The 24,779-nt window shown below is 46.2% G+C and overlaps 1 protein-coding gene across 1 annotated transcript in view; it reads left to right on the forward strand.

Moving 5' to 3' along the window:
* The window catches only part of LOC140207423 (uncharacterized), an 89,731-nt gene that overhangs the window by 40,744 nt on the left and 24,208 nt on the right, over positions 1-24,779 (forward strand). Inside the window, exons 3-6 of the mRNA XM_072275948.1 lie at positions 15,696-16,393; positions 18,871-19,273; positions 20,950-21,228; positions 22,490-22,622. Of these exons, the coding sequence (XP_072132049.1) occupies positions 15,696-16,393; positions 18,871-19,273; positions 20,950-21,228; positions 22,490-22,622 (1,513 nt within the window). The remainder of the gene's footprint in view (positions 1-15,695; positions 16,394-18,870; positions 19,274-20,949; positions 21,229-22,489; positions 22,623-24,779) is intronic.

Raw genomic sequence — 24,779 nt, forward strand, 5'->3', positions numbered from 1 at the left:
AAGAGTCAACAGTCGATGTTTCCAGTTGAACCCTCCTTCAGGACTGAAATGCAATGGGGGAAATATCTGAATAAAATCGGGGCGGGTGAGGAAATGTCTCGCTGGAAGATGATAGGTGAAGTCAGGTAGGTAGGAAAGCTGAAGAGCTGAAGAAAGTAGAATCTAATAGGAGACGAGAGTGGAGAATAGGAGAAAGGGATGGAGCAGTGGACCCAGAGAGAATTGATCAGCAGGTGAGAGGACGTGAAAAGTCAGAGAGGAAGAGAGGGAGTGGGAGGGAGGGGTGAGGGGGAGATTTGTTCAAAGGAAGGAGAAATCGATATTCATGCCATCGGGTTGGGGAGGGAGTATTCAGACGGAATACAAGGTGCTGATCCTGGACCCTGACGGTGGCTTCACCTTGGCACAAGAGGAGGCGATGAGTTGACGCGTCGGGACGGGAATGGGAATCGGAATGGGAATGAAAATGTTTGGACACCGGGAAGTCCTGCTAGGAGCGGATAGTTCAAAGGTTAATTTATTATCAAGCAGGTATCCGTAAAAAACTCTGGAGTTTCTTTTCTTCTCCAGAGAGCCACGAAACAAAGAAAGAACATGAAAGTCGTTCAGAGAGAAAAATCAAACTCCCAGCCCACCCCTACATCAAAAAGAACGGCATTGCGATCATCAACCCCCAAAACCCACCCCTCCCGCACAAAAGGGAACAATAACATCGATCCCTCCCCCAAAAAAAACAACCCTACCCCGCACAACTGCGGAGGGTCTGGTGTCACCAGTGTCGAGGCGGCCGCATCGGGAGCAGCGGACACAACGGGCGACCCCGGAAGATTCACAGGTGAAGTGTCGCCTCACCTGGAAGGATGTTTGGACAACGGAGAGAGTTCGGCCGTCCGGCCCTTTCACTGTGACACCCCGAACTCCACATCAAATCCGTCCACACGAATCTGGGTGAACTTTAATGACCAATAAATATAATTCCTCTCAGTGATCAGCTGTCTGAGTGATTCCCTGACTCTGAGAGGAAGGGGTGTCTATAGTCCACATTGTCAGGGTGTTGAGTTTACCAGGAGACAGAGACCGCAGGGACGGGAGGTTTTCTGTTGACTAATACACTGTGTGTGGACCCCGCTGGCAATTCTGGTGTTGTGACCCGAATCGAGACAAACACCAGGCTGCCCACTCCACCAACAACACGGCACAGCCGGACACATAACAGGGGACTTTACATCTCACAACACTGGATTCAGTGATGAAACCCGTGATTAATGTTGTTGTCCCACTGAAATCATCAGAAACGTCCATTCAGGTGTTTCTAAATACGAGCGCTCCCCCACAGGTGACGTCACACAGGTGCACGCACGCGCCTGACGTCACACATGGGCTCCCCAGACCGAGATCTGCCCTCACGTGCGCCGTGTCTTACGTCACCCGCGCGCTGGAGAGCTCGAGCTTTGTCGGTTTAACGGCTGGGCTACGAATCGCGTGACCAGCCCCTCCCCCACCGCTGTCAACAGAGGATTCAGGGGCTGCGCTATTCCCATTGGTGCGAAGCGATGTCAATCACTGGTTACAACCAATAGTAGAGGCGGACCAGCTGAGAGGGCGTTACCCCGCTGAATCAACCTGGCGTCGCTCTCTCCGTCAAAGCGGAACAAATCCCAAAGTAAATGTCCGGTTTCTGATTTATTTCCATTTCCCTCCGAGGGAACAAAATCTTTGACATCAGCTGTTGAGAAAATCACCTTTGTTCTGCCCCCATGTGAGATGAGGAGAGGTGAGGTACACCCCAGGTGCGGGACACGGGAAACTGGGTGAGAGTCGGGAAGGGGAATGAGGTGAAATGGCCATCGCAGAGTAATCTTGTGTCCGTCCCGCACAACAACAGGTGGACCCACTTTAGACACTGTCGGGGGGATCACTGACAGAGGAAAGTCAAAGGGGTGAGAGGGGACTAATATCCCAGTGGTCAGGCTCGCTAGTGCTAGTGTGGGGAGAGGGTGATGTGGTTCAAATAAGTTGTAGGGGGAATGGGAGCCAGAATGACAGAACAGATAGTGGGGAGGGTGAATTGACTTTATTACATACATCCTTCATATACATGAGGAGTAGAAATCTTTACATTATGTCCCCATCTAAATGTGCAATGTGTAATTTATAGTCATTTATAATAAATAGTTTGTACATAGGACAGTCAATATAACATAGAAATGCAATTGTATCAGCATGAATTAATCAGTCTGATGGCCTGGTGGAAGATGATGTCCCGGAGCCTGTTGGTCCTTTTGCTGTGGTACCGTTTCCTGGATGGGAGCAGCAGGAACAGTTTGTGGTTGTGGTGACTCGGGTCCCCAATATCCTTTGGGCCCTTTTTACACACCTGTCTCTGTAAATGTCCTGAATAGTGGGAAGTTCACATCTACAGATGTGCTGGGCTGTCCGCACCACTCTCTGCAGGTTCCTGCGATTAAGGGAAGTACAGTTCCCATACCAGGCAGTGATGCAGCCAGTCAGGATGCTCTCAATTGTGTCCCTGTAGAAAGTTCTTACGATTTGGAGCCCCATCCCAAACTTCTTCAGCCGTCTGAGGTGAAAGAGGTGCTGGTGTGCTTTTTTCACAACACAGCCGGTATGTACAGACCATGTGAGATCCTCGGTGATGTTTATGCCGAGGAACTTAAAGCAGTTCACCCTCTCAACCCCAGATCCATTGATGTCAATAGGGGTTAGCCTGTCTCCATTCCTCCTGTCGTCCACAATCAGCTCCTTTGTTTTTGTGACAATGAGGGAGAGTTTGTTTTCTTGACACCAGTCAGATGTTGTTCAGACCTCAGATAGAGTCAGCAATCAAATGGTTGAGCATGGTGCGATGAATGTGCTGAGCTGTGTATATCACAATGCAAGAAGCATCGCAGGAAAGCCAGATGAGCTCAGGACAGGGAATTATCATATTGTAGCCATTACTGGGACTTGGTTGCACCCAACAGTCTGAGGGATGTAGAGGAACAAATTTGTAGAGAGATCGCAGACCGTGCCAAGAAACAAAGATGACCTTAATCAGTACCTAGAATTCCCAACGTACGCCTTCTTAACCACAGAGTCAACCTGCGTAGCAGCTTTGAGTGACTTATGGACTCGCACCACAAGATCCCTCTGATCCTCCACACTGCCAAGAGTCTCACCATTAATACTATATTCTGCCATCATATTTGACCTACGAAAGTGAACCACCTCACACTTATCTGGGTTGAATTCCATCTTCTACTTCTCAGCCCAGTTTTGCATCCTATCAATGTCTGCTGTAATCTCTGACAGCCCTCCACACTATCCACAACACCTCCAACCTTTGTGTCATCAGCAAATTTACTAACCCATCCCTCCACTTCCTCATCCAGGTCATTTATAAAAATCACCAAGAGTAGGGGTCCCAGAACAGATCCCTGAGGCACACCACTGGTCACCGACCTCCATGAAGAATATGACCTGTCTACAACCACTCTTTGCCCTCTGTGGGCAAGCCAGATCTGGATCCACAAAGCAATCTCCCCTTGGATCCCAGGCCTCCTTACTTTCTCAATAAGCCTTGCATGGTGTACCTTATCAAATCAAATGTTCTTCTGATGTTCGCCTTAAACTAGACTGATGTTTAATATTGTGGATCTGTAAAAGATAAATCAGTTCTGTTTCAAATCTCATGTCACAGATACTTACTGTCTCTACCACACTCACTCTGTACACTAGAGAGGCCACTCAGTCCGTCTGGTTCCTGCCCATGTTTCTGTTCCATATCAGTATTGTAAAATCTAGCCCTACCGTTCACTTCACCTCTCACTCTCCCCATGATGACAGGTTGCAACTAGTCACTACTCTGCAGGAGAAGAGATTTCCCTTGAATTTCATAGAATCATAGAAATCTAGAGCAGATTACAGGCCCCTCAGCTCACAATGTTGTGCCAATCATGTAACCTACTCCAGAAACTGCCTGGAATTTCCCGACCGCATTGCCCTCTATTTTCCTAAGCTCCATGTACCTGTCTATTGGTAATCATTTTCCAATGTTCTATAGATTCAGGATCAGTTCCTGTGGATTGGAGGGTAGCTAATGTTATCCCACTTTTGAAGAAAGGAGGGAGTGAGAAAACAGGCAATTATAGAAACATAGAAAATAGGTGCAGGAGTAGGCCATTCGGCCCTTCAAGCCTGCACCGCCATTTATTATGATCATGGCTGATCATCCAACTCAGAACACTGCCCCAGCCTTCCCTCCATACCCCCTGACCCCCGTAGCCACAAGGGCCATATCTAACTCCCTCTTAAATATAGCCAATGAACTGGCCTCAACTGTTTCCTGTGGCAGAGAATTCCACAGATTCACCACTCTCTGTGTGAAGAAGTTTTTCCTAATCTCAGTCCTAAAAGGCTTCCCCTCTATCCTCAAACTGTGACCCCTCGTTCTGGACTTCCCCAATATCGGGAACAATCTTCCTGCATCTAGCCTGTCCAATCCCTTTAGGATCTTATACGTTTCAATCAGATACCCCCTCAATCTTCTAAATTCCAACGAGTACAAGCCCAGTTCATCCATTCTTTCTTCATATGAAAGTCCTGCCATCCCAGGAATCAATCTGGTGAACCTTCTCTGTACTCCCTCTATGGCAAGGATGTCTTTCCTCAGATTAGGGGACCAAAACTGCACACAATACTCCAGGTGTGGTCTCACCAAGGCCTTGTACAACTGCAGTAGTACCTCCCTGCTCCTGTACTCAAATCCTCTCGCTATAAATGCCAGCATACCATTCGCCTTTTTCACTACCTGCTGTACCTGCATGCCCACTTTCAATGACTGGTGTATAATGACACCCAGGTCACGTTGCACCTCCCCTTTTTCTAATCGGCCACCATTCAGATAATAATCTGTTTTCCTATTTTTGCCACCAAAGTGGATAACTTCACATTTATCCACATTAAATTGCATCTGCCATGAATTTGCCCACTCACCCAACCTATCCAAGTCACCCTGCATCCTCTTAGCATCCTCCTCACAGCTAACACTGCCACCCAGCTTCGTGTCATCCGCAAACTTGGAGATGCTGCATTTAATTCCCTCATCCAAGTCATTAATATATATTGTAAACAATTGGGGTCCCAGCACTGAGCCTTGCAGTACCCCACTAGTCACCGCCTGCCATTCTGAAAAGGTCCCGTTTATTCCCACTCTTTGCTTCCTGTCTGCTAACCAATTCTCCACCCACACCAATACCTTACCCCCAATACCGTGTGTTTTAAGTTTGCACACTAATCTCCTGTGTGGGACCTTGTCAAAAGCCTTCTGAAAATCCAAATATACCACATCCACTGGTTCTCCCCTATCCACTCTACTAGTTACATCCTCAAAAAATTCTATGAGATTCGTCAGACATGATTTTCCTTTCACAAATCCATGCTGACTTTGTCCGATCATTTCACCGCTTTCCAAATGTACTGTTATCACATCCTTGATAACTGACTCCAGCAGTTTCCCCACCACCGACGTTAGGCTAACCGGTCTATAATTCCCCGGTTTCTCTCTCCCTCCTTTTTTAAAAAGTGGAGTTACATTAGCCACCCTCCAATCCTCAGGAACTAGTCCAGAATCTAACGAGTTTTGAAAAATTATCACTAATGCATCCACTATTTCTTGGGCTACTTCCTTAAGCACCCTGGGATGCAGACCATCTGGCCCTGGGGATTTATCTGCCTTCAATCCCTTCAATTTACCTAACACCACTTCCCTACTAACATGTATTTCGCTCAGTTCCTCCATCTCACTGGACCCTCTGTCCCCTACTATTTCTGGAAGTTTATTTATGTCCTCCTCAGTGAAGACAGAACCAAAGTAATTATTCAATTGGTCTGCCATGTCCTTGCTACCCATAATCAACTCACCTGTTTCTGCCTGCAGGGGACCTACATTTGTCTTTACCAGTCTTTTCCTTTTTACATATCTATAAAAGCTTTTACAGTCCGTTTTTATGTTGCCTGCCAGTCTTCTCTCATAATCTTTTTTCCCCTTCCTAATCAAGCCCTTTGTCCTCCTCTGCTGAACTCTGAATTTCTCCCAGTCCTCAGGTGAGCCAATTTCTCTGGCTAATTTGTATGCTGCTTCTTTGGAATTGATACTATCCCTAATTTCTCTTGTCAGCCACGGGTGCACTACCTTCCTTGATTTATTCTTTTGCCAAACTGGGATGAACATTTGTTGCAGTTCATCCATGCAACCTTTAAATGCTTGCCATTGCATATCCACCGTCAATCCTTTAAGTGTCATTTGCCAGTCTATCTTAGCTAATTCACGTCTCATACCTTCAAAGTTACCCCTCTTTAAGTTCAGAACCTTTGTTTCTGAATTAACTATGTCACTCTCCATCTTAATGAAGAATTCCCCAATATTATGGTCACTCTTACCCAAGGGGCCTCTCACAACAAGATTGCTAATTAACCCTTCCTCATTGCTCAAAACCCAGTCCAGAATAGCCTGCTCTCTAGTTGGTTCCTCGACATGTTGGTTCAAAAAACCATCCCGCATACATTCCAAGAAATCCTCTTCCTCAGCACCTTTACCAATTTGGTTCACCCAATCTACATGTAGATTGAAGTCACCCAATATAACTGCTGTTCCTTTATTGCACACATTTCTAATTTCCTGTTTAATACCATCTCTGACCTCACTACTACTGTTAGGTGGCCTGTACACAACTCCCACCAGCGTCTTCTGCCCCTTAGTGTTACGCAGCTCTACCCATATCGATTCCACATCTTCCCGGCTTATGTCCTTCCTTTCTATTGCGTTAATCTCTTCTTTAACCAGCAACGCCACCCCACCTCCCCTTCCTTCATGTCTATCCCTCCTGAATATTGAATATCCCTGAACGTTGAGCTCCCATCCCTGGTCACCCTGGAGCCATGTCTCTGTGATCCCAACTATATCATAATCGTTAATAACAATCTGCACTTTCAATTCATCCACCTTATTACGAATGCTCCTTGCATTGACACACAAAGCCTTCAGGCGCTCTTTTACAACTCTCTTAGCCCTTATACAATTATGCTGAAAAGTGGCCCTTTTTAATGCTTGCCCTGGATTTGTCGGCCTGCCACTTTTACTTTTCTCCATAGTACTTTTTGTTTCTACCCTCACTACCCCTCTGTCTCTCTGCACTGGTTCCCATCCCCCTGTAGTGAACTAACCTCCTCACGCCTAGCCTCTTTAATTTGATTCCCACCCCCCAACCGTTCAAGTTTAAAGTCACCTCAGTAGCCCCCGCTAATTTCCCTGCCAGGATATTGGTCCCCCTAGGATTCAAGTACCCCCTAGGATTATAGACCAGTTAGTCTGACATCAGTGGTGGGGAAGATGCTGGAATCAATTGTAAAAGATGTAATAGTTGCACATTTGGATAGCAGTGGCAGGATAGGTCCCAGTCAACATGGATTTACGATGGGAAAATGATGCTTGACTAATCTTCTGGAATTTTTTGAGAACGTAACTATGAAAATGGACATGGGAAAGCCAGTGGATGTAGTGTACCTAGACTTTCGGGAAGCCTTTGATAAGGTCCCACGTAGGAGGTTAGTGTGCAAAATTAGAACAAATGGTATTCGGGGTAGGGTACTGACATGGATAGAAAATTGGTTGGCAGACAGGAAACAAAGAGTAGGGATTAATGTGTCCTTTTCAGGCAGTGACCAGTGGGGTACCGCAAGGCTCGGTGCTGGGACCGCGGCTACTTACAATATACATTAATGATTTAGATGAAGGGATTAAAAGTAACATTAGCAAATTTGCAGATGACACAAATCTGGGTGGCAGTGTGAAATGTGAGCAGGACGTTATGAGAATGCAGGGTGACTTGGACAGGTTGGGTGAGTGGGCAGATGCACGGCGGGTGCAGTTTAATGTGAATAAATGTGAGGTTATCCACTTTGGTGGCAAGAACAGGAAGGCAGATTACTATCTAAATGGTGTTAAGTTAGGAAAAGGGGAAGTACAAGGAGATTGAGGTGTCCTTGTTCATCAGTCACTGAAAGTAAGCATGCAGGTGCAGCAGGCAATGAAGAAAGCTAATGGCATGCTGGCCTTCATAACAATGGGAATTGAGTATAAGAGCAAAGAGGTCCTTCTGCAATTGTACAGGCCCTGGTGAGACCACACCTGGAATATTGTGTACAGTTTTGGTCTCCAAATTTGTGGAAGGACATTCCAGCTATTGAGGGAGTGTAGCATAGTTTCACAAGGTTAATTCCCGGGATGGTGGGACTGTCATATGTTGAAAGATTGGAGCGACTGGGGTTATATACGCTGGAATTTAGAAGGATGAGAGGGGATCTGATTGAAACGTATAAGGTTATTAAGGGATTGGACACGCTAGAGGCAGGAAACATGTTCTCGATGTTCGGGCAGTCCAGAACCAGAGGCCACAGTTTAAGAATAAGGGGTAGACAATTTAGAACAGAGTTGAGGAAAGACTTTTTCACCCAGAGGGTTGTGGTTCTGTGGATTGCTCTGCCTCAGAAGACAGTGGAGACCAATCCTCTGGATTCTTTCAAAAAAGAGTTAGATAGAGCTCTTAAATATAGCAGAGTGAAGGGATATGGGGAGAAGGCAGGAACTGGATACTGATTGTGGATGATCAGCCATGATCACAGTGAATGGTGGTTCTGACTCTAAGGGCCGAATGGCCTACTCCTGCACCTATTGTCGATTGTCTAAGAGTATCTTAAAAGACCCTATTGTATCCACGTCTACCAATGTCTCTGGCTGTGCATTCCACACACCCACCACTCTTTGACATCTCCTGTGCGCCTGCTTCCAAGCACCTTAAAACTATGCCCCTCGTGTTAGGCATTTCAGCCCTGGGAAAAAGCCTCTGGCTATCCACACGACCAATATCTCTCATCATCTTATACACCTGCATGAATTCCCTGCATGATTTTCTCCAGGCTGAATGAGACGATGAGCTCCCTGTGTATTTGAAGTTCTTCAGCGCTGTGAAATAATTTAGCTGAACTCCTTTGCTGCTCTTTTCAAAGTTTTCGGTCATTTTCACTAATTTCAAAGGACTGTGCCTCAGACAGCTGGGTTGTTGCAATGCGCCTCTAAAGTCTGACAGCAGACTAGCGAATGATTCTTCGATGGAGCAGAGTCAGAAACCAATGAGATGCCGGCCTGAGTCAGGGCTTTGAGGCTCCAGAGAGAGATGGGGTCTAGAGTTTATGAGGAGGAGGAGGAATCAGACCAGCAGGATGTGTCTACAAATGAAACATTTGGAAACTGATTGATTGAAAAAAAAAGTTGGTTAATTTCTCCAAAATACTGGAAGAAATCAGCAGACCTGGCAACAGATGTGGAGAGGAATAAGTAGATAACATTCAGGCCGAACCCTTTCAGCATGCCTGGACTATGTACTCCTCTGCTTAGTCGCTACCTGAACTGCAGAGTTCCTCCAGCATTTTGTGTGTGTATGTCTCTGTACTTCCAGCAACTGCAGAATCTGTTGTGTTTTATATCTACGTTTGTAAGAGGATTGTACTTTGGCATTTGATACACGTTGATATTGAGTATATTGTTTATGGGAGCCGCTTTCTTCGTTAAAACAGCTGCTGAACAAAAAAAACTTAGGTATGGACATGGAACAGGTGCTTACAGAAACTTGTAATGGCGCCGTGATTACCCATAAATCCCTGCATTAGAAATTTCGCCGAAGCACCGATCAAATGCGCAGGCGTAAAGGTTGTGACGTTTCGAATATCACGCATGCGCGCAGTACGGTGGGCCTAAGTAGATCGGCTGCAGGTAAGAGGGAGTCTCCGGGGGTTAGTAGGGGGTTTCAACACCGACTTCGGGACAATTGCTGTGACTCCGGACTCCGTGACCCGCAATCCCGGGACAGTCCTGCTCTCTTCCCTCTCTCTCAGCCCCACCATCCGTACACGGGCCCCGGGGAGCTTCCGGCTGATGAGGGAATGGGAACCGATGGGTCTCTCAGACAGAGCTGAGCTCCAGCTGTCTAAATGCAAGGATCGGGAACTCGGAGAAAGGGAACAAAATCTTTTACATCAGCTGTTGTGAAAATCACCTTTGTTCTGCCTCCAGTCACAAACAAGAGAAAATCTGCAGAGAGGGCACAGTTTTAAGGTGCTTGGAAGCAGGTACGAAGGAGATGTCGGGGTGTTGTGTTCTTTGTACGTACCGTGGGTTACTAATAACAAACCATATTCTGCAGAATTGAACTTTTATTTAACAGCAACAAAACCACGGTTTACACTGCCATGCTTCTCGATCATTATTCATTTCTGTTCATGCTCAGAACTCTGTCCAGTCAAGTCCTGACACGTGATATCACCTCAAGGGGTGAGTTTTTTACACAGGGTGGTGAGTGCGTGGAATGGGCTGCGGCAGCTGTGATGAAGCCGAACATAATAGGGTCTTTTAAGAGGCTCCTGGATAGGTACACTTCGTGTAGAAAAATACAGGGCTATGGGGAACTCTAGGGAATTTCTGAAGTAAATAATGTTCAGCACAGCGTTGTGGGCCGAAGGGCCTGTATTGTGCTGTATTGTATTGTGTTGTATAAATGGGGAAGTCACTTACCCATGACCTCTGGTTGTCGTCCCACCCAACATCAGTGGAAAAAGCTGCTTGCATTTACCCTATCTATACCCTCATACCTTTTGTACACTTCCAACAAATCCTCAAAGCAATGTATGATTTCCTTGTTTATGCTTAGAGCCTTTTTTAGGTGTATAGGATGATGAGGGGCATTGATCATGTGGATAGCCAGAGGCTTTTCCCAGGGCTGAAATGGCCAACATGAGGGGCGTAGCTTTAAGCTGCTTGGAAATAGGTACCGAGGGGATGGCAGGGGTAAGTTTTTTATACAGAGAGTGGTGGGTGCGTGGAATGCACTGCCTGCAGTGGTGGTCGAGCCAGATACAAGAGGGTCTTTTAACAGCCTCTTAGATAGGTACATGGAGCTTAGAAACATAGAGGTCCATGTGCTAGGGAAATTCCAGGCAGTTTCTAGAGTAAGTTTCATAGTTGGCACATCATTGTGGGCTGAATGGCCTGGAATATGCTGTAGATTTCTATGTTATATGTTGAACTGCGAAATAACTTTGGCTATCCTACAATCCTCTGATAATCCCCCGTCACTAAGGATGATTTAATTATCTCTGCTAGGGCCCCAACAATTTCTGCACTACCTCCCGTAGGGTCCGAGGGAGCACCTTGTCATGCCCTGAAGATTTATCCACCCTAATCTGCCTCAGGATAGCAAACATCTCCTTTTCTTTAATCTGTACAGGTCCCATGATTTTAATGCCACTTTTCCACACTCTCATTGACACTGTGTCCATCTCCTGAGTAAATGAGATGAAAAAAATATTTAAGATCTCCCCCATCTGCTTTGGTTCCACACGTGGATTGCCACTTCAGTCTTCCAGAGGACCAATTTTGTGCCTTGCAATTCTTTTGCTTTTAATCTATCTCCAGAATCCCTGAGGATTATCCTTTATCTCTTCTGTGAGGGGAATCTCATGCTTTCTTTCAACCATCCTGAATTATTTCTTATGTGTCCTCTTGCATTTCTTATACTCCATAAGAACCTACCTGCCTATCCTTGTTATGCAACTCCATTTTGTGCTTCACCAGGTTCTCAATATCACTTGAAAACCAAGAGATACAGTTTCTATCTTTACCTTTTATTCTGACAAGCACATACCCACTTTGTTCTTACAAAATTTTGCTTTGAAGTCCTCAATTTACCAAGCTCACCTTTGCCATAAAGCAGCCTGTCCCAGTCCACAGTTGCCAGATGCTGGTGTCATAATTTCAGTGTTGTTCCATGCCCTGAACACATCTGCCTTTCCTACACTGCTCCTTGTATTGAAATGTACAGGGCTCAGCATGTTCACTGCACCATGCTCAACTTTTTCATTCCTGAATTTGTCTGAGGACTGAACAACATCTGTCTCCACAACCTCTCCACTATCTGTTCTGTTATTCAGGGCTCTATTCCCCCTGCAACTTTAGCTTAACCCCCCCCCCTTACCCCTACCTCCCACCGTACAGCTCTATCACCCCTTTGGCTTTCCTCTCCCAGATCAATAAAAAGGAGGTGCATACCAGGTACAGGCAGATAGGAACAAATGGAGTACTTATGAAGTACAGGAAATTCAAGTGAACACTTATGAAAGAAATAAAAGAAGGCGTGAGGTTGCCCCAGCAGTCAAAGTGAAGGAGAATCCTCAGGGATTCTGCAGATATATTATGAGTGAAAAGATTGCAAGGGAAAAAATTAATCCTCTGCAAGATCAGAATGGTAATCCATATGAGGAGACAAAATAGATGTGGGAGATTTTTTTTGCATCCATATTTACACAGGAGATGGACACAGAGTCTATAGAAGTGAGGCAAAGCAGCATCAACTTCCTGGACCCTGTACAGATTACAGAGGTGGAGGTGTTTGCTGTCTTAAGGCAAATTAGCGTGGATAAGTACCCAGGGCCTGACAAGTTGTTCCCTGGGACTCTGCGGCAGACAAGTGCAGAAATTGTTGGGGCCCATGCGCAGATATTTAAATCAACCTTAGTGACAGGTGAGGTACTGGAGGATTGGAGGACAGCCAATGTTGTTCCGCTGTTCAAGAAAGGCTCTAAAAATAAACTAAGAGATTGTACATTGGTGAGCTTGACATCAGTAGTGGGAAAGTTATTGGAACGTGTGTGCAGGAACCGGATATATACTGTAAGTACTTGGATAGATGTGGACTGATTAAGGATAGACAGCATGGCTTTGTGCACGGTAGGTAATGTCTAACCAATCTTACAGAGCCTTTTGAGGAAGTTATCAGGAAAGTGGATGAAGGCAAGGCAGTGGATGTTGTCTACATGGACTTTAGCAAGGCACTTGACAAAGTCTCATATGGAAGGTTGGTCAAGAAGGTTCAGTCACTCAGCATTCAGGATGAGATAGTAAATTGGATGAGACACTGGCTTTGTGAGAAGCCACTGTGTGGTAGCAGATGGTTGCCTCTCTGACTGGAGGCCTGTGACTAGTGGTGTGCCACAGGGATCAGTGCTGGATCTGTTATTGTTTGTCATCTATGTCAGTAATCTGGATGTTAACATGGTTAGCTGGATCAGCAAATTTGTGGCTGACATCAAGATTGGTGGTGTAGTGGACAGCGAGGAAGACTATCATGGCTTGCAGTGTGATCTGAACCAGCTGGAAAAGTGGGTTGAGAAATGGAAAATGGAATTTAATGCAGACAAGTGTGAAGTGTTGCACTTTGGTAGGACCCACCAGGGTTGGTCTTTCACAGTGACTGGTCGGGCACCGAGAAGCATTGTAGAAGAAATGAATCTGAGAATACAGGTCTATATTTCACTGAAAGTGGTATCACAGTTTGATAGGGATGGAAAGAAAGATTTTGGGACATTGGCCTTCATAAACCAAATTACTGAGTACAGGAGATGATGTTATGTTGGTGTTGTACAAGACATTGGTGAGGCCGAATTTGGAGTGTTGGGTCCAGTTTTGGTCACTGTTACGTACCCCGTAACTGGGTTGCCAAACCAGCAGAAATGGATCACTCAGTTGGAGTCTGGATTACTGGAACTAAGAAAGTTTTATTAAAGGAATAAGCAACACAGTACCCTAATAGTAAGGATATAAATGCAACAGGTTAGCAATGAATAAACACACATGTACACAGAACTAGGATAATAGGATCAATCAAGCTCTGTCGCAGTCTAGGGGTAAAATGATCAATCACAAGTGACAGAGTTCAATTTAGTTCATTTCGCAGTAATCGCTTTTGTGCCGTTGAAGAGAGAGAGAGAGAGAGAGAACGAGAACGAATGAATATTCAAATCGGATTCCAAACAGACCTTCGATATTCCTCGCAGTTAGCTTTCGGGCGAGCCCTTTGTAATGTCTTCTGAGGTCACCGACTGTGACCCCTCCGTTTCAGACACGATCGTTCTTCTGCGGTGAACCTAGCACCCAGGCAAGGGCGGACCCACACACCTGGTTCCCGCCGACCGTAACTTTCCACCCTGTGCGTCTGTGGCTGGTCCCGCGACCAGCCCTCCAAAACTCCCACCGACTTGTGGGGGCGCACCGCTTCCAGGGTCTCGTTACCTCGTGGTGTCGTGAGTGGTGTCTATTGCCTTAGCGAAACTGTCCCTTTTTATCCCCCCTGTTGGGGTATCGCCTGTCCATCAGACTTCAAACAGTTCAGGGTTTCAAAGCAGCCGGTCTTGACAATACTCAGACCGGTGTCTCCTTCCGTTAAACTCTCTCGTCTCTTCATTAACATTTCCAAATGTTGCTCCATTGTCTTACTTATCTCTCCTCCTGAAGACAGGTGGCAGATCAACTGACGATCCCACTGCTGATAGCACAGGACAGTCAACATCTCAGTCTTTGCACACCTTTGTCACATCACCAACCTACAGGAAGATGTAAAAGAGGTTGAAAGAGTTCAGGGAAAGTTCGCAAGGATGTTGCCAGGTCTGGAGGACTTGGGTTATAAGGAAAGATTGAACAGGATGGGGCTTTATTCCTTGGAATGTAAAAGATTGAGGGGAGATTTGATGGAGGTGTGCCAAAATTATGAGGGTTATAGTTAGGGTAAATGCAAGCTGGCTTTTTCCACTGAGATTTGGTGGGACTCCAACCAGAGGCCACGGATTAAGGGTGACGTTGAAACATGAAGGGGAACATGAGGGGAAACTTTTTCACACAGATGGTCATCCAGGTGTGGAATGAGCAGACAGTCCAACTGGTGCGTGCGAGCTCAATTTCAACATGTAAGAGGTTTGTATAGGTACCTGGATGGTAGGGGTACAGGGGTAGACAGTTTAAATAGTTCAACACAAACTAGATGGGCCAAATGGCCTGTTTCTGTGTTGTACTTTTCTATGACTCTGTGACAAGAACATGAAATAATATTAATATTCATTTAATTCCTTTTAACAGCTGTGCAGACCAACCATTCATCTGGGCAGAAGATGTTTTCATGGCTTTAAGACTGTGGCACTTTAAATTGACAGTAGATAAAAGAAAATCCCAGCTCTACGTCAGCAAAGGGGGAAACCCATTCATCTGCTCAGACAGTGGGAATGGATTCAGTCGGTCATCTCAACTGAAGGTACATCAGCAAGTTCACACTGGGACAAGGCCATTCACCTGTTCTGTGTGTGAGAAGGGATTCAGTCAGTCTTCCCACCTGTGGACACTCCATTCAGTTCACATCGAGCAGAGGCTGGTCATCTGCTGAATTTGTGGGGAATGTTTCACTCGGTTATCTGACCTAATGGCTCACCAGCGAGTTCACACCGGGGATCGGCTGTTCGCCTGCTCAGACTGTGGGAAGGGATTCACTAAATCATGTAAACTGAAGGTACATCAGCGAGTTCACACGGGAGAGAGGCCGTTCACCTGCTCAGACTGTGGGAAGGGATTTACTGTGTCGTCTCAGTTACTGAGACACCAGTCAGTTCACACTGGGGAGAGGCCATTCACCTGCTCAGACTGTGGGAAGGGATTCATTCAGTCATCTCATCTGAAAGCACACCAGCGAGTTCACACCAGGGAGAGACCATTCACCTGCTCAGTCTGTGGGAAGGGATTCACTTGCTCAGTTAATCTGAAGGTACATCAGAGAGTTCACACCGGGGAGAGGCCGTTCACCTGCTCAGACTGCGGGAAGGGATTCAAACTGTTCACTCACCTACTGACACATCAGCGAGTTCACACTGGGGAGAGACCATTCACCTGCTCAGACTGTGGGAAGGGATTCATTCAGTCATCTCAACTGAAGGTACATCAGAGAGTTCACACCAGGGAGAGACCATTCACCTGCTCAGTCTGTGGGAAGGGATTCACTTGCTCATTTAATCTGAAGGTACACCAGCGAGTTCACACTGGGGAGAGGCCGTTCACCTGCTCAGACTGTGGGAAGGGATTCAAACTGTTCGCTCACCTACTGACACATCAGCGAGTTCACACTGGGGAGAGGCCGTTCACCTGCTCAGACTGTGGGAAGGGATTCACTCAGTCATATCAACTGAAGGTACATCAGCGAATTCACACTGGGGTGAGGCCGTTCACCTGCTCAGTGTGTGGGAAGGGATTCACAAAGTCATCTGCTGTACTGAGACACCAGTCAGTTCACACTGGGGAGAGGCCATTCATCTGCTCAGTGTGTGGGAAGGGATTCATAGAGTCATCTCAACTGAAGATACATCAGCGAGTTCACACCGGGGAGAGGCCGTTCACCTGCTCAGACTGTGGGAAGGGATTCACTTGCTCATCTCATCTACTGAGACACCAGTCAGTTCACACTAGGGAGTGACCATTTACTTGCTCAGTCTGTGGGAAGGGATTCAATTGGTCATTTCACCTGCTGACACACAGGGAAATAGCCGTTCACCTGCTCTGTCTGTGGGAAGGGATTCATTACGTCATCTCAACTGAAGGAACATCAGCGAGTCCACACTGGGAAGGGGCTGATCACCTGCTCAGACTGTGGGAAGAAATTCTCTCAGCCAAATCAACCAATTGGGCATCACTGAGTTCACACTGGAGAGAGGCCGTTCACCTACTGTGAATGTGGTGAAGGATTTGTGGTGGACATGGACAGTGCCTTTAAATGAGAGAGAGAGAGAAACTGTCTGCAGTACTGCTGCCTGCTTCTTGGTTGCCATGGTGAGAGAGAGGCGGAGTTATGTGATGGACAGTTCGATGTTCACAGTTGCTTCTTGGTTGCCATGGTGAGAGAGAGGCGGAGTTATGTGATGGACAGTTCGATGTTCACAGTTGCTTCTTGGTTGCCATGGTGAGAGAGAGGCGGAGTTATGTGATGGACAGTTCGATGTTCACAGTTGCTTCTTGGTTACCATGGTGAGAGAGAGGCGGGGTTATGTGATGGACAGTTCGATGTTCACAGTTGCTTCTTGGTTGCCATGGTGAGAGAGAGGCGGAGTTATGTGATGGACAGTTCGATGTTCACAGTTGCTTCTTGGTTGCCATGGTGAGAGAGAGGCGGAGTTATGTGATGGACAGTTCAATGTTCACAGTTGCTTCTTGGTTGCCATGGTGAGAGAGAGGCGGAGTTATGTGATGGACAGTTCGATGTTCACAGTTGCTTCTTGGTTGCCATGGTGAGAGAGAGGCGGGGTTATGTGATGGACAGTTCGATGTTCACAGTTGCTTCTTGGTTGCCATGGTGAGAGAGAGGCGGAGTTATGTGATGGACAGTTCGATGTTCACAGTTGCTTCTTGGTTGCCATGGTGAGAGAGAGGCGGAGTTATGTGATGGACAGTTCGATGTTCACAGTTGCTTTGTAGCGTGTTTATTTAAGCAAGGTCAGATGACTCTCCCAGAGACACACAGTGGGACACCGGTTACGGCGACCGGTCAGTGAAAGGAGGCCAGTGACAGAGGAGTCACTGGGTGGAACTTTCGAGTGCCCACAAGCGAGGGTTGAGGATCGATCAGGGTAATTGATCAGTGGCTGTCATGGTGTGTGGAAGGGCTGACCCTGTGGAGGCTACCGGTGTGTCTACCCTTGCCTGGGTGGTAGTTTACCCTCGAAGACGGTCTCCTTAGTGATAAGCTGCGTTTGGCTAACTCGAGAGTGGATTTGGAGCCTGACGATGGAAGATCAACGGTACCTGTTTACTCGTTCTTCTCCTAGTGTGGTTTTCACCTTGGATCACAAATACCTTCCTCACACACACCAATTCCGTGGATTGAACTGAACTTCCTTACATTTCCATCGTAAGACTTTAACTCTTGCCACCCAAGCTTTAACGAGTTTGGGAATTGTATTTACACACATATAGATGTGTAACACTGCTGACTTTTGATTTACCTGGTTTAAATTACTATATGAAGTAGTTACTAATAAACAGTGGTTTATAATATCAAAACCAGACTCAAGGTGTGCTCTATTGCAGCTGGTTCATTTAAACTGTTGCTTTTATGTAACATAATTGGGGCCTGCGTCCGGGATATGAAGAAATTGGTTGGGGGCTGAATTGATTGATTAATGATCGATCTGATTGGGGAAATCTCCTTTGATTTGTTTGAGTGGAAGATCAGCAGCAATGGAGGTTGATGGGTTTCTGACAAAGCCAACCCCTGAAGCATTGGATGGCGCAAAGAGGGTTGTGCTGTTGGAAATTGCTCACAAGTTAAAACTTCAGGTGAGCACTAAAATGAGGAAGGCTCAGGTACAGACATTAATAGTGGAGTGTTATGTATCTAAGGAAGTGTTTGATGGAGATGTGTTGGAAATGTTTGCTGAAAGTAAACCTACTGGGGCTGAGCTGCAGCTCCCGTTAGAAAAATTAAAAAGGGAGGCTGAGGATAAGCAAAGACAGCATGAGTTACGACTAAAACAGTCCGAGGCTGAGGAAGCGGACAAACAGAGGGAAGAGGCAGAAAGACAGAGGTGATTCGAGGTGGAGGGATGGCCACAAGGAGGTTCAGTGCCAGATCCTGGTGGCAAGTTTAGTGCCAGTCGAGAAGTTAAGTTGGCACCTCCATTTGATGAAGCAGAAGTTGATAAGTCCTTCTTGCAGTTTGAAAAAGTGGCTCAGAATCGAAGGTGGCTGAAAGACAGCTGGGCTGTTATGTTACAAAGTGTAATTCAGGGGAAAGCCCAGCAAGGGTAGTCTGCCCTAACACTTGAAGAGGCAGCTGATTATGACTCAGTGAAAGAGGCTGTGCTCAAGCCTTATGAGTTGGTTCTGGAGGCTTACAGACAAAAGTTTAGAGATTTGAGGAAATCTGGGAACCAAACGTATGTGGAATTTGCCAGTGAGAAGTTTGTGTACTTCAGTCGTTGGTGTACCTCCGATGGGGTAAATGGGGATGTTCACAACTTGAAAGAGTTGGTTTTGATCGAAGAATTTAAAAGGTGCGACCCTGATGAGATGAAGACGTACCTGGATGAAAAGGATGTTGCCATTTTGCAGGAGGCTGCTAGATTAGCAGATGAGCTTGTTTTGACCCACAAGGTTAAGTTTACCTCGGGTGAGAGCTTCCAAGAGAGTAGCTGGGATGACCAGGGTAAACTAGAAGTGGAAGCTGGGACTAGTGATGAAAGCCTGGAACAGGAGGCAGTCCCAGTTGCCTGGGTTCAGGTTGTTGAAGCATCTGTAAATCCGCAGGATGCTGAGCATTGTGTTGAAGCTCAGTTAAAACCTGAAATGTCTGATTTGGTTGGAAAGGAATTCAGTCCTTTTGTGAAGTCTGGATTGGTTTCAGGACCTTTGACCTTGCTGAGGGAACAGTAGTTTGATGAGAAAGTGCATGTTAGTCTGCTAAATCATGTTTTTGGAATTTGAAAATAAACAAGTTGTTTCCCATGATGGGGGAGTCTAGTACGAGAGGGCATGGCTTAAGGATTGAAGGGCGCCCTTTCAGAACAGAAATGCGAAGAAATTGTTTTAGTCAGAGGGTGGTGAATCTATGGAATTTGTTGCCACGGGCAGCAGTGGAGGCCAAGTCATTGGGTGTATTTAAGGCAGAGATTGATAGGTATCTGAGTAGCCAGGGCATCAAAGGTTATGGTGAGAAGGCAGGGGAGTGGGACTAAATAGGAGAAAATGGATCAGCTCGTGATAAAATGGCGGAGCAGACTCGATGGGCCGAATGGCCCACTTCTGCTCCTTTGTCTTATGGTCTTATGGTCTAAGTTTGTGGTTTTGAGAGACAAGCCTTGGAGACTTCTCAAAACAAAGTGGAGTGTTATTTTGACCAGGGGAGACCATCTGCGGATGTTGTCATGGGAACATATGGAACAAAAGGTCTTGGGGAATGGAACAAATGATTTGTTTGAAATTTGGGTTGAGTATCGATCCAGGGTATTGATAAGTGACTCTCACAAGCAGGCACACAGTGGCAGCGGGTGGAAGCCGTTGCAGAGAAGGGGAGAGGAAGGTTTGAAACAAAGAACAGAGTGACAAAGGGTCACTGTTTGGACTCTCCCAACAGCCCACAAGGGTGGGTTTGGTTATTGATTCCAGTGAATACGAATGTGTGATTGTCACATAGTTTGATCCACTGGAGTGGGTGTTTCTGGTTAGGGGAATAAAGTTTGTGAATACCACTTCTGTTTTACCCTTACCTGGGTGTGGTAGTTCAGTGGAAGACGGTACCCCTGTGGCAAATCACTGTTGGAGTTACTTCGTATGTCGTGGAACTGGACAAGTGGCTATCACGTTGTGTGACTGGGGCAACCCTGTGGAATCTACCTGTGTGTGTTACCCTTGCCTGGGTGGTAGTTCCCCCTGAACACGCTACCCCTGTGATCAGCTATCTTTTGGTGATAATCCATACGTGGATTCTGGTTGAGTGTCCTGTGGTCACCACTTTGGGATGACCTGTAGCTGAATTCGGGCGTGGTATTGTGGTAACCACTCGTGTCAAAAGGATATTCCGTGAAGATCACTGTAGGAGATACTTCGTGTGTGGATCTGGGAACGACAGAGATAAAACCTGCAGCTATTTTTATCCTGTTTATCATCGAGGAAAACAATGTAATTGCCTTCTCTCGACATTCACCTTTGGGTTACAAAGGTAGGGCTCTCGGTACCATTGACCTCTGTCTCGGGACTGCCGCAGGTGAAGTTTCGCCGAAGCCTCACTTGAAGTATGTGTCTGATATGAAGAAGGAGCTGCAAGGGCTTATGAGCTGGCTGGGGAGGCGGCTGCCAAGAAGAATCGGAGAAATAAGAAGAGGTGTGACCAGAAAGTGAAGTTCTCCCAACTCCTGCCGGCAGACTGAGTCCTCGTAAGGAATTTGGGATTTCCTGGGAAGCACAGGTTGGCTGATCGCTGGTCGGGCACACCCTATCTGGTGGAGAGTCAGTTGCCCGACTTACCGTTTTCCAAGTGCAGCCCGAGGATGGGAAGGGGCCGGTCAAGATTCTCCATCGGAATCATCTGTCGCCCCTGGGGTGAGATGTACAGGTGGAACGGGAGCCCCAGGTGCCGGCTGCACCCAGTACTGGGACTCTGCGTCCACGTGGGATGGAGGAAGAGCCCACACCGGGAGAGACGGGCCCGCTCAGAGGGGGATGATGACTCGGACAACTGGTGCATGTGGCTGTTCGCTGAGGCCCCCGTGATTGAGGGGGAGGCTCCTGGCCCTTCCCCCACTGGGTTAGATGGAGTAAGGGTGGCTACTGATGGGCCGTCAGGGGTACCACAGGGCATTGGAGAGGATGATGTGGGGCCCGAGTGAGAGATAGAGGGTTCCGAGGTGCAGAGGGGTTTGGGTGACCGCTCGCAGGAGGGTTCGCCTCATAGTTTCCATGAGTCTCCTGTAATGTCGGAGGTGGAGGAGTTCGAGGAGGGAGTACACAGATCACACAGAAGTAAGGACCCCCCACATAGGTTGGCCTTGATACGCCCAGGGAACAGGGTGTGATCTCCACTGTTTCGGGGAGTTATGTCACTGCTCTCTGCACTTGGGTTGGGCTCTGTGTTTTGCAGGAAGGGTTGGCAAATTATCTGAGTGTCATGAGGACATGACTGAATTCTGTGGGGGGAGAATGTAGGCTCTCATTACCATTAACTGTGGTGTTAGCTGTTCAGGCTAACAGAATGGCTTCTCTGTAATGTTACTTAATGCTGTCATGGGTTTCTGTAGCCGAAATATTTGAGTTAGATTATTTAGATTATGAGGACACTCAATCCTCGTTTATTGTCATTTAGAAATGAATGCATTAAGAAATGATACAATGTTCCTCCAGAGTGATATCACAAAAAAAAAACAGGACAAACCAAAGACTAACACTGGCAAGACCACATAGTTATAACATATAGTTACAGCAGTGCAAAGCAATACCATAATTTGATAAAGAGCAGACCATGGGCACGGTAAAAAAAAGTCTCTAAGTTCCGATCAACACCGGATAGCAGGCAGCAAAAGGGAGAAACTCTCCCTGCCGTAAACCTCCAGGTGCCGACAACAGCCGATGCATTGGAAGCAACCGACCACAGCCGACTCTGAGTCCGTCCGAAAACTTCGAGACTCCGACCAGTTCCTCCGATACAGCCTCTCCGAGCACCATCCTCTGCCGAGCGCTTCGACCCCACCCCGGCCACCGAGCAACAAGCAAAGCTGAGGATTCCGGGCCTTCTCCTCCGGAGATTCTGGATCACACAGTAGAAGCGGCAGTGAAGAAGGCATTTCGGAAGTTTCTCCAGATGTTCCTCCGAGCTCTCACATCTGTCTCCATCAAATCAGGATTGTGCACAGCACCCTACTTGACAGATTACAGGTATCACCACCGGAGTGGCCGCTGCACACTGCGTCATGCTGCCATCTTCTCCTCCTCCTGCCGATACGGGTGGAACTAATCAATGGAGAATTGTTATGCTATCTTGTATGTCTGAGCTGAGTGGGAGTTCACCATCTTTTTCGGGAGGTGAGCGAGGAGGCCAGACGTGTGAGGAGCGGACAGCGGTTCCAGGGTGACGGATACTGGAAGTCGGCGGTTCGGACGGTGGCCAAGGGCTCGGAGGGTCGTTGTGGATGGAACCGGAGGTGTGAGCTCCAACGTATTAAAACATTATGTGCACAGACTGATAAACTTACTGCTTTGGTGCCTTTAGGTTATGTGTTTCTACTAACCCATCACTAAGAAATAACAAGTTGTAATTACTTACTCGCCTCTGGTGTATTGTCTGATATTTGTGTTGGGAGCGTTACACCGTATTTACACCGAAGTATTGCACTCGTGGCAGGGCGACGGCTGTTCACCCTAGACGAACGGGGGTAAATTGGGGCACAGATGTTACACAAACATCTCTCATCAATTAACCTGAGGATTGAACTGAACTTCCTTACATAACATTGCTAACTTTTGATTTGCCTGGTTTAAGTTACTATATTAAGTAGTTACTAATAAATAGTGGTTTTTAACATTAAAAACAGACTCCAGGTGTGCTCTATTGCTGCTGGTTCATTTAACCCGTCACGGGGTATGTAACAAGCCTCTCCTTCTCTAATGTCAGGATGAATTTTATCATATCAAGATCACTTGCCCTGAAGGGTTCTTTGAACTTAAGTGACCTAATTAATTCATTACAGCACCCAATCCAGAATAGCTGATCCCCAAGAGGGCTCAACCATGAGCTGCTCTAAAAAAGCATCTTGTTGGTATTCTAGGAATTCCTCCTCTTGAGACCAATACCATCCTCATTTTCCTAATCACCTGCATGATAATCCCCCATGTAACATTGCCCTTCTGGCATGCATTTTCTATCTCCCATTGTAATTTGTGGAAAACATACTACTGTTTGGAGGTCTCTATACAATTCCCATCAGGGATTTTTTTTTACATTTGCTGTTCCTTAATCCACCCACAGAGATTCTACACCTTCCAACCCTATGCCACGTCTTTCGAATGATCTTATTTAGTATTTTACCAACAGAGCCACACAACCCCACTACCAGCTTGTTCTTTCAAGAAACATGTAAGTATCTGGGAAACAAGAGGACCTGCAGATGCTAGAAATCTAGAGAAATACACACAAAGTGCTGGAGGAGCTCAGTATGTCAGGCAGCATCTATGGATGGGAATCAACATTTCGGGCCAAGATGCTTCATCGGGACTCTTGATACCCACGTATTTGGAATATCAACAAACAAAGACAATAGAAAGTAGTGTGAAATAGGGAAAACCTTTGACAAAATTTAGTCAAGGCTTAAAAAAAACCTGCCAAACAGAGCTCAATTGTTAACAAATACAACAAAGGCAATAAACACTTTCATCAATACCGACATTGACTTTTTTTAATGAAAATATTTCAATCAGTAAAATTTACAAAGATAAATAAGAACTGAAATGACAACTTTAGAAAAGACTATTTACACTCAAACCCACTTAGATTAACACTACCTTGGACAGATGGAGGAAGAGAAATAACACACTTGAAAAAAAAATCACACAACAGTCAGATAAAACTTCGGAGTATATATTTTCACGAAAACTGAACCGGACTTAACAGTCTGTGTGTATATATGCAATTGTGAGAAGAAATACAGACCAGAAACTTAAATGAGAGGCTAACTCAGAAAAATAAATCATCACTATGGAAGAAAATATTAACCAGTGGAATGAGTACGACCCTCCATGGGAGACATCCCAACGATCTGAGCAGACCAGTTGTTGGCAAGGAAGCATCGAGCACCTGACTGAGAGTTGGAGATCTCTTCCCAGAAACAGAGGGGTTCCTTGCAGAAATACAGGCCAAGGTGGTTAAGAAAAATAAGAAAAAAATCAAAACTACTTGCAAACGTTGTACAATACAAACAAACAAGGCAATAAATGCGGGGAATATCGAGGGAAATCAGACACAATCCAACACATTCCAGGATCCTGCAGCAGTTGAACTCAATTTGATTACAATCAAGTGGCAAATATCATTCACCAGAATCTTGCTTTAAAATACAAACTTATGAATGACCTTCATCACTTCATTAAGGCAAAATATATTTGAGCCTGATCCAGTTTTAGAGTCAAAATCTCACAAAGTATATGATAATCAATACATTATTTCAGATAGTATAATCCATAATAACCATCCGGATATAATATTACAGGATAAACAAGCAGGAACAACTCCCTCAATAGATATAACCATTCCCACCACACACATGTACCTCGACCAGTGGAGCACCTCACACCGGGATCTTTTTTTTAAAATTACTTT

The sequence above is a fragment of the Mobula birostris genome, chromosome 13, assembly GCF_030028105.1.
Source record: "Mobula birostris isolate sMobBir1 chromosome 13, sMobBir1.hap1, whole genome shotgun sequence".
Taxonomy (NCBI): domain Eukaryota; kingdom Metazoa; phylum Chordata; class Chondrichthyes; order Myliobatiformes; family Myliobatidae; genus Mobula; species Mobula birostris.